Below are 10932 nucleotides of genomic sequence, written 5' to 3' on the forward strand. Positions count from 1 at the left end.
ACCAAATTTCTGCAGTCAAAATAGAACACACTCCAATATTAGCAACAAAATCATACCTCTAAGATCGTGTAATATTACGGATGAGACCACCACCAAAAGCAGGACATCCTCCTTTTTTTTATTAAGGAGGATATAGTAACAAAATTATTAGTATTGAATTCAACCTTTCTATATAGTACTATAAATAATTGGTATGATTTGGTTGACTTTGAATGTATTGAATTCGACCTTTTTATATTAGTTTTAAAGAAAGGGATAGTTACAAAATTAGGGTGTGGTGCAATTTATTAATTCTGAAATACATTCCTTTTTAAGTTTTCTACTATAAATGATATATTGCTAAAATGAATATAATACAATTTCTATTTTGTTCTCTCTCCATTTAGCTATGTATAAAACAATAATACATAAAATCACATGCTAAAATGAAGGTTTCATAGTATAATATTTAGTGGGACAAAGTACTATATAAATATAATACTATTTGATAATACTAAAATTAATAGGTTACGAAGTTTTTTTTTTCCATCTCACTCTTATTATCATAGGTAGAAAACCAATAAGCAAAAATCATATTTGTTCTATAAATCTATTAAAAATAGAAAAATTGTAAAAAAAATATAAAGTTTGGTCAAATTCTGATACGTTCCATACCTTTAAAAATCATGATGTTTGGCTTTGTTCTCAATTATCCTATGATGATTTTTTTGTGAAATTGCACCGGATATGACAATCGAAATTTGCATGTGAACGTCATTGTCGATGAATTAAACAATATTGTCTATTAATAAAGAAAACTATATATTTTGGTTAAAAATATGAATAATATATTATACATAAGTTACTGGATTTTCCATTATGTGATCGTTGAAAATAAATTCAAAATTTTTGATATTTTTAGCTGATTGACATACCAAAATTTGACAACACTTCATAATTTTCTGGGCAATTTTGATCATTTTTTAAGTCAAATAGTATGTTTGCTTCATTCAAATCATGTAGTACAATATAATTCGAGAGCCAAGACTGAAATACCGATTTTCTCATATGCTAAAGAACCAAAAAACCTCAAAACCTTAAAAAAATATTCACTTTGAGTCGAAGGAAAATACATTTCGCATTTTTTATTCTCAAACAATTCAAAGAATCCAACTAAATCTACCTGCATATTTAGTAGTAGAGAATCCGACTAAATCTGATGCAGATTTGGTGGTAGTAGATAATAATCTACAATTATATTTAAGAAGGATTCATTATAATTTATAGTAATATAATGTTAATCATTTTTCTCGTTGTAGCCACAACTAACACATTATTTTGCATATAACTTTGAGAAACTATTTAATTATAACATGTTCAAAACTTTCCAATGTCAAAAAAGAATGTAGTACTACTCATAATATAAGTAACCAAAAAATGCAGCACCACATTTACAAAAATATATGGCTGGAAAGTTTTTCTTCTTCTTCTTCTTCTTCTTCTTCTTCTTCTATCTTGTGTACTTTTTAATATTTTTCACTAAGAATCCTGCTAAGTTCAGTCAAGTTGCAACTGTGCAAGCAACTGTTGAGGGCACGAAGCTCCTCGGCTTTTGCTTTCTGTAGGGGCCCGTCGAGTGTTCTCTCAACGGCCCCGTGGGCCGAGGGCGCGCCCATGAGGCTGTCTATTGGTCTCTGTGCTGTTAAGGAATCTGCATCCGTGATTGCGATTGCCAGTATTCTTGGCAAACTCGATCGCAGTCCGTAGCCTGGATGGCCTGTAAAGAGAACCCAAAAATGGCCATATTAGTATACATATTTTACCAAACTTCATGATTTTCTGCAATTTGCCCCAAAAATAAACTACTGAAGTTCGAAGCCAATGGGAAGAACATGCCTGCATGATTGCTGGCGACGAAAAGCCAAACATTTGCATGCCATCGACACTCCCAGGAGGCTGCAGAAGTGGAAGCTTCCCCTTTCCGAGCTTATGTTGCTGGGCAATCGCATGATTTACTCGCTCCCGAACCAGTTCCCAGCATTTACCAGCTGAGACATGGACAAATACTTCACTAGGATCGGTCTCCAACGACACCTGAAAATTTAGATTTATCAGCTAACGGATAAGGAAAAGAAGAAACAGAACACGTAGCTCAAAAGACGTTTTGTGCTGCTGCGAAGGATTATATAAGGTGGAGAAGATTTCACAAAAGAGCAGATGATTGAACAATATTGGTAAGATAACGAGTTATTATTTCATGATTTTGCAAGGATTATATGATGCGCAGAAGGTTTTGGCATTTATTGGATAGTGGATACTATACGTACCATAAATAAAGGTCGATCCTTCCCAGCATCTAGGATTTCAGAGACGTAATAGCACATATTGGTCGGATCAGTAACATCTATGTACCTCACTCGACTCCTAAATCCTGTGTTCGGCAAAAAAAAAGAAAAGAAAAAGCCAATTATATTTTGTAATATAACAAAGAACTGCATAAGGATACATGTTCGAATCATACGTACCTTTTGGGTAAATCGAATTACTATCACACCACAACTTTCCACCATGCGCAGCTCCAAAGTCCAAAGGCTCGACATTGCAACTGACTCTCCTGATAACTTTTGCAATACGAGGGCGCTTCTGGCGAGAGAGCCCATCCATGTTATGTTGATGGCTCGATGGGTTTGATACAGTAAGCATGTTATCTACAGATCTCAACTCTCTCACTTTCTCATCATCAATTAGTTGGGGATTATGGTTTGCCTCATCAGAATCATTCGTCTCTTTGTTCCTCCCCACATTTTTGATGGAATCGGTATCCATCAGTGAAGTGTTAACGCAAGAACTGGTCGGAGGGTTGCTTCCTATAGAACTTTCAGACTCAGTAAGCTCCTCAACTTTAACACGCGTTGAACTAGGAATGCATACATCAGAAGGAAGAGTAACAGTGGCTGCGGAGGCTGGTTTATCAATGCAACTATCTAACTTTGTCATACTATCGGAAAAAATTGGCTTCTGGGTACCTATTGTATCCTTTTGAACAGTCCCCCTTACGACACACGTCTTTTTACAGGGTGGTCCGTCTTCTTCATCATCACTCAGTAGTATGACATCCTTGTGTCCCATATGTGATGGCTGCTTCTCCTTAGATTTACCCGAAGCTCCTGGGGACACTATCGCGGGATTATTGGGTCGAAAAGCCTGACATGACTGCACTTCAAATCCAGGAGGGGGCTGTAAAGAGTTTTCTTTTTTGCACGAACTTTTAGGTGTAGTTGATTTAATTTTAAAACGGGTTGCTTTCTTCACACATGGTAAAGCCAATACTACAAAAGGCAGTTCCACATTCTTAGACGATCCAACGCTGCCCATATACTTCTTTGAACTAGAAGAGCCTCTAGGCACTTTCCTTTTCTGCTCCTCTGAAGAAATTGCAGTCAGTGCTGAACTAGGCGGTTCCACATTCTTAGACGAGCCAATGCTGCCCACATACTTCGCTGAACTAGAAGAGCCTCTAGGCGCTTTCCTTTTCTGCTCCTCTGAAGAAATTGCAATCGGTGCTGAACTTATCACTTCTTGAGCTGACTCTTGAGATGCAACTTGCTTGCTTTCTGCAACATGAGAGGTGAGAGCGAGGCCCATATCAAGCTTTGCCCATCGATATACTGCGCTTAGTTTCCCCTCCAAAGCTTCAACTAATAGATTCAACTCCATGTTGTCATAACGGAAAAGGAAAAACTTAGCACTCCATGAGCACGAACACAACTGTTTGGCATGAGTCAAGCATGCATATTTATCCGGCGAACACTGGTGGCAACCTGCAGCAGATAGGTGTAGATCGAAGAGGCAGACACTGCATTCCCTCTCACAATTAGCATCAAAGGAGCTCTCCATCTTAAGTGCCTTTGAGGATTTGCTAAGGAGTTCCCTCCATTTATGCTCCATGTCAACACGAGTCTAAACACAATATAATTGCACATTAGAATGATATTTGAACTGTAAAGGCGAAAATATATCTGTTTTCTCCTGCTTCATTATTTATTGCAACGCCTTAAATCCTACATACCAATGCCTCAATTTTAAGAACAAACTACAACTAAAGAGGTAATGGATACCTTGAGTGCTTTTGATAAGAAGCCACCCTTTCCGCAAGCTTCATTCCATCTTAAATTAGGAGTATTTGATTTGTGCTTCTTCAAAAAATTATGTTGCCAATTTTCTTTTACAGCTTCTCTAGCTGCACCAAGCAATAGTTTATCATGTGAAATGGAAGTTCGTCTGCCTTGCTCGCGGTACAGCTCAATAGCTTTATGTCCATGCGGCAACCAGTCAACAGGTGCGATATTAACTGCCTCAGCGCAGTTAAAACCACAGTTGAATCCAGCATGATATGCTCGAGGGAAGGTCAGTATATATTCTCCTGGATTCTGCACGCACCGATAAACAGGCACCCCTTCGGACCTTAGGATTGAAGGTGATAGTTGGGTAACCTGCATATTGTTCAAAATACACAATCAATTTTGAACAGTAGAAGAAAGCTACATGTTATTCACTTGTTGAAAAAGCAGTTAAATGGCACTCAACACCAGTGATATATGATATAAGTAGGCGTATTTGTTTATATGTTACTGAAGTAAATAGTAACAAAAGAAAGTAAGGAATTGAAGCTTGCCAGCTTATGAAGCAAGTCAGGCTGTTCTTCGAAGAGGTCCGGTAAATGTTTTCTCATAGCTGCCTCCAGTTTCGTAGCATCTGATCCTGGAACTCCATACCACATTTTCGGAGCTCCCAAATGCATGTAATTCAAGGAGTACATGTGATGGTCCTCTACATGCTGTTGCCACATGAAGAATAAATGAGTAATGAAAAATCATTTACTACTGAAGGAGAGAAACAGTAAAAACTAAAAACAGGAAATCAGGTAAAGATTGCTTTAAAATGAATGCATATGACAAGAATGTTTTTACTTACCCAGCAAAATGAAGAAAAACACATTCCTATATACAACCAAGGAACCACAACACCAGATATTTCATTGCTTTCAAATGCTAGAACAGAACCAGGAAGTCTTGGGAAGTTATTCAAGTTCCATCCTGAATTAATGTACTTCGTCTCTGAAGCAGAAGCAACTTGATGGGAATGTTTAGGAAACCCACTGCCAAATGCTCCAGTTTCCAGGTCAGCCCCGTAAAGCACCTTTAAGAGAATGGAATTTATTATTACTAGAAGCAAATAGGTCGGCCAATGTGATAATTATTTGGAAAAGCTCCATACAAGACAAGCACTGGGGAATACCTCAATTTCTTCTGTTGGTCTCTCTACCATCCGCCAATATTCTCCCTCAATTTCTTGTATTGTAGGGTGCCACTGCTTGTCAAGTGTAGAATTGCTATCTCTTAAACTTGAACTATTATTACTTTTCCAGAAGTACTGAGCCATAAAATCATCATCATACTTATAAAACTCGTCCAGAGTAAAATCTGGACCAGGCTCAAATCCAAATTGCTCGGCATTGTCTGAAGTTTTAGTATCCTGAATACCATTTGCATGTTCGGCTCCTCTTCTCAGGCATTTTCTCTTTTTACTCTTGTCATGTTTGACTAGAAACTTCTTCATCATCGATTCCCGATTCTGAAGTTTGTCTAACTGCTGAATTCGTGTCGCAAATTTAGACCTTTCCCATATGTTCTTTTCCTTCAGAGGGCAAGGAGGGTTCCATGATGGAGGTGGTACTATGCGACAGATCCCATACATATCTGCCTTAGAGCGTATACTTGCAATGTATTTTATGGTATCCTCAAACTCCTAGATATTTGGTAAAATTAAAATAACATGAGTGCTTTCAAAACTAAAAAGCGGATCAGATCCTTATGGCATAACAAAAAATAAGAAAACAGAGTGGTATGGGCTAATAAGAACCTCTTCAGAAGGATAAAATACAGGAGCATCCTCAATATCAGGCCTTCGAGCTTCTTCAGGACGCCATTTTGCAATAACCTGTAACGGAAGTCTAAGGTAAGCATGCAGTTATAATAGTTGGAGACCCCAAACAAGCCAGCACTTCACAACTAGAAAAACACAAATAAAATTGTGCTTTCTAGTGATAGTGTTTCTGCAGTTCTAGAAAAACGCAGAAGAGATCAGTGTTGAAAGGCTGACCTTTTGGCAGTTCTCACATGCTTCACACCCTCGAAGAACCCCTTTTGGCAACCAATTCCTGGAAAAGTTTTCCTGAAGTTGCACCAATAGGGACCTAAGACTGAGAGGGACCTGAAAGAGTTGTAGAATTTATAGTGAACTAAACTTGACCAACCTGTTCTAATTCAATTTGATCACTTGAACTGCTATCAAGCTGATTCTGTTTTATCAATGATATATGCCTAATAGACGTGCTGGTGTTTGCATTGTTACATTGTGTTCCTAACTGGATATTTTCTGCCATAGAAGGGTTGGCGGAACTTGCGCAATTACTGGCTTGATCACCCTCCATCTTGGCCAGATAGAGAGAGGCAAATGCCTCAAAACCAGGTGGAATTAATGAGCTGTCCATGTTATCTTCTTTAAGATGAGGTCCAATAATTACGGCTGAAACCAAAAAAAAATAACATAAATATATGAGAGGAAAAGTTTGCTTTTGAGAAGTTTGATGTGTCCTCTTTGCTTAATAATTATACAGAATAACAGAAAACAAGGAAATACCAAAATTATCCAAAACGGGATATAAAATTAGATAGTCTGAAACAGTTTTTAGCCATAACATCGGTGAGAAAAAATTAGAAGCATGTGGTGGACATGAACACAGAAATACTAAAAACTTAAGCAATGTTAGTTGCTACAGTGACACAGAAACATTTATTTGCAAATCAATCAATAAAAGAAGTTTCCCAAAGGGGAACAATATTGTAGGCGGGGTTTAGAACATACTAGTGCAAAAGGATAAAATCAGCAAACACCATACGCGCTTTTAATGAATTGAAACGGGCTACAAGGTTATATATGCCTTTTAGTATAGTTAATGACGGAATAAAATAATGGAATATCACGGAAAAATTAGAACCAGATCAGCATAACACCAGCAGTTTCATTCTTGGAAAGCAATTAATTAGGTTTGCCTTTTCACCTTAAATCACGAAACAATGCCACACACTACGTATATGTCAAGAGGCCGTATAGGCCAAATAACTACTATCCACGTTGCAATCAACCCAGACACTAAACATATTTTTTATAGTAAATACTAACATTTGGGATAAACATATTTAAAGTTTGGTATTTTAAACTCTTAGTGAACTATAACACCAGTATTTAGTCGACAAAGAGTGCGAGTATTTCAACTGGCAACCATATCTACAGTTCTGATATGCCATAATCTTGGTATCTTTATTACTTTCTAATTTATTACTTTTCCCCTATTGTAACACGATGGAATAGGTTTATCCAGATACGATTTTTTGTCGTTTAGGCTCGATTACAATTTTCTTTTCCGAGAAAGTAGTAGATTACAAGCATTCGTTAGATAACCAATTCAATGGCACATGACAAAACATCATTCCAATTAGGCAAATAAATTAACACCACGAAGTAAAACTTATGAATTCAATCAGAAACCTTACCCAAAAGATTTAACTAAAAACAAGAAGAAACATAAGATCGATCATGGAAAAAAGATTCTTCTTAACTTACATATTCTGATCTAATGGTTAACATGCGTATGAAGTTGTTGCAGAGCCCAGAATTCAGTCCCTGCACCAGATTTTCCATTAAAAAACACCACTAATGAAAAACACAACCTCATTCAAGAAAAACATTGTTTAATTCACATCATAAAAAAGCACAGTAAAAAGAGCCCAAAAGGAGAAAAAAAACTAACAGTGAAAAGGAGTCACCAAATACAGACCAAACCCTAATTCAACCAACATTTATATATATGGTCCCAGCTAAACAAACAAACCCAACACCATCAACACATCTCACTTACTTAAACAGCCCTGATTCAAATAATTTCCCAATTTTATTTTATCCCAATTTTTACAACTTTTCTTGTGTAAATACTGGAATTGTAATGAGAGATCACATGGAAAAGACCTATAATCACAGAAAACAAGCAACCTCAAAACCATGGGCAGCCCATGAATTTCTTCAAGGAAGTCAAGCAATATAAATATGGGAAATTTTCATAATTAACTAACCTAATTTGGAAAACCCCTTTCTCTACTGTTGGAATTTATTGCCAATTTATTTTTCCAGATAATCATACACTAAAAGTTTGGTATCACTTTAAACAGTAAAGATGCTGCTTTTGATATTTAGCAAATACAAATGCTCAAATCCAGAAACTGACCTTTATTTATTTTGGAATACCGTTGATCGTTGGTTTAATTGATGAACTTCTTTAGGGGGAAAATCGAAATGTGATGTATAAATACTGTCAATTAGATTAGGGATTTTGTTTACAAGATTATAATTCGATTAGAAAAGGGATTGGAAAAGGCATGGACCTAAGTTTGAAGAAATTTTGATATAATTTGACTATAATTATTTACTATACTACTATTACTACTATATGTTTTGCTTTTTATAGCGTCACGTTTCACTATTCTTTTTTATGGGTTGGGCCTCTCTATGACTCTATAAGAGTGGATCATTGAACACCTTCTTTATTACTCTTGCTCTCGCTAATATTCGATTTGATGAATTAGATAATATTTTATCAATATTATTAAGTTAAATAGGTAAATGTAAGTACTCTTGAATAATTGTATAATATTAGATAATTTTGATATATTAATGAAGTTCGTTTTGATGAATTAGATAATATTATTTTTTAAAAATATTATTCAGTTAAATGGATAGATTTCAGTACTCTTAAATTAATTCAATATTAGATAATCTCGAGCGATCAAAATACTTCGGGGCTGTTCGGTTTACAATATTATATCTCATGATTAAATTTGTAGTATGTTTGGTTCATGAGACTGAATCTCATGACTTAATCCTAGATGGATAGTCATGTGATAGTTAGTTATAGTCAACTCTCTTTTACTGAATAATCTCACAACTTAATCCTAAATTGTATCATTCTTACTATTTTATTTAGTAAATCAAACACCACCTTATAATATAGTTATAGACATGTAACGGATTTATTTGATAAAAATTGGAGTAAAATACTTATCATTTGATAATTTCATTGGCATTGGAATTTGAGAAGAATAATAATTAAATATCATTTTTGGAAAGGTACTCCATTATTTTGAGAATTTGAATGTGAGAATAATCATAATATCGGCTATATCCTTTTACATGTTTTTTTATTATTTTATTTTGACACACTTCGTCCTTCGACACACGCGTGAATATATTTTGTGCATTAATTAAATATTGTTAAAGGTATTAATCGTGCTGATTATGTATTAATTGAATTGATTTATAAATTAATTATAGTGATTAAACATTATTTTTAACTACCTGCGCAATGTAGTGGACACACATGAGATTATCTTTTTTATCCGTAGTATACACATGCACACTTTAGAATATTGTTTTCCTTTGAAGATTCTGTACATTATCATTAAGGCCATGTTTGGTTGCCAGGATTCTGTCTGGGAAAGTAATCTGATTCCTTAAATTTTAAATTCCTGTGTTTGTTTCCATTTTTAATCAAACTGGAAAGTAATCAAAATCTTGAAACAAAGAAAGTTAGTACAACTTTTCAGGATTCTGAATCCTAACTTTTCTTAGGTATTCTTTTTCCCAGTTTTAGGATTCTTACATATTTAATGCAATATAGTACAGTTTATTATTATTATTATTATTATTATTATTATTATTATTATTATTATTATTATTATCATCATCATCATCATTATTGTTATTATTTATTACAATGTTTTAAAAATAATTTAAAAGTATAAACCATACTTAATTTCAGGATAATAAATAACTATAATTCAAATTATCATAATTATAACTATATTATTAATATTTATTTTTATTTTTATTATCATAATAATAATAATTTATTAAATAATTAAATATAATTTTAATTATATAATAACATAATAATTATTAATTTATAAATTAGTAATTAACAATAAAATTGTAGTGAAATTTTAAATTATAAAATTTATTCAATTAAAAATTAAGTAAATATAATGATGATAATAATAATAATAATAATAATAATAATAATCTTATTTATTATTATATTATTATATATTATGATGTATAATTCATATTTAAACTATCCATCGTAATAATAAATAAAATAATATAATTATTATCATTTGCAATTAATAATTTATTAAATAATATGTATTATTATTTTTTATAAATAAAAAATTATAAGTATATTTTTAGTTTAGTGTTTAAATCAAATATATACTTTCAAATCTTGATATTTTCCAAACACGGGAAAGTAAAGTTATTAGAAATCATATTCCCGGGATTCATTTTCCAAGGAATCATTTTCCTTGCCAACTTTACTTTCCCGCCAACCAAACATGGCCTAATTGGTATTTTCTGAAAATATTATAGGATTCATGTATTTTCATTTATAGATTTGGTTAATTAGATTTATTGTGTAAAGAGAATTAAGTAGAGAAATAAAGAGAATCAAGTAAAAGTAAGAACAAATTAAGAAAGGAAATATTTATTGTTTTTTGCCAAAAAAATAAAATAACTCAATTATAATAGAACAACCCAAAAAGGAATGGAATATTATATTTATTTGCAAAAATTGGGTGCTTGTATATTAAAAGGTCTGTTTGACTTTCTAGTTTTGCCAATAAAAACTTTATAAGCATAAAACATAGACCATAGTTATAAAATATACTAGTAGTATTTTTACGTTTTTTTAATCGAGTCATCGTATTTCGATATTTGATTCTTAGTAAAGATTTAGTTAAACAAAAGAAAAGACTAATTCATTTTTCAGAATTGAAGTCTAAA

The 10932-nt window shown here is 33.4% G+C and overlaps 1 protein-coding gene across 4 annotated transcripts; it reads right to left on the minus strand.

The window, feature by feature from the left end:
- Positions 1–1292: 1292 nt before the first annotated feature.
- Positions 1293–8506, minus strand: LOC121762791 (putative lysine-specific demethylase JMJ16). Of its 4 annotated transcripts, none has more exons than XM_042158783.1 (13): positions 8324–8506; positions 7666–7725; positions 6296–6567; positions 6142–6213; positions 5902–5979; positions 5278–5787; positions 4954–5178; positions 4655–4816; positions 4098–4472; positions 2505–3939; positions 2307–2410; positions 1876–2073; positions 1293–1756 (listed from the first exon to the last, which is right to left on the minus strand). In XM_042158783.1, exons 3-13 carry the CDS (start codon positions 6530–6532, stop codon positions 1682–1684), a joined length of 3471 nt encoding a protein of 1156 aa, XP_042014717.1. In that variant the 5' UTR covers positions 6533–6567; positions 7666–7725; positions 8324–8506; the 3' UTR covers positions 1293–1681. The 4 variants fall into 4 exon arrangements, with proteins under 4 accessions (XP_042014717.1, XP_042014718.1, XP_042014719.1 ...); XM_042158784.1 differs by lacking the exon at positions 8324–8506 and adding an exon at positions 8092–8148; XM_042158785.1 differs by lacking the exon at positions 8324–8506 and adding an exon at positions 8068–8086.
- Positions 8507–10932: the final 2426 nt, after the last annotated feature.

This window comes from Salvia splendens, chromosome 13 (assembly GCF_004379255.2).
Source record: "Salvia splendens isolate huo1 chromosome 13, SspV2, whole genome shotgun sequence".
In the NCBI taxonomy this organism is placed as follows: Eukaryota; Viridiplantae; Streptophyta; class Magnoliopsida; order Lamiales; family Lamiaceae; genus Salvia; species Salvia splendens.

What these genes read in the sequence shown, in the direction of transcription:
- LOC121762791 (XM_042158783.1), bottom strand. Translation starts at nt 6,532, where the DNA reads ATGGACAGCTCATTAATTCCACCTGGTTTTGAGGCATTTGCCTCTCTC. An exon ending in GACCAACAGAAGAAATTGAG is followed by an intron (nt 5,179 to 5,277) that starts GTATTCCCCAGT and finishes ATTCTCTTAAAG; the next exon opens with GTGCTTTACGGGGCTGACCT. An exon ending in CTGACTTGCTTCATAAGCTG is followed by an intron (nt 4,473 to 4,654) that starts GCAAGCTTCAAT and finishes AACAATATGCAG; the next exon opens with GTTACCCAACTATCACCTTC.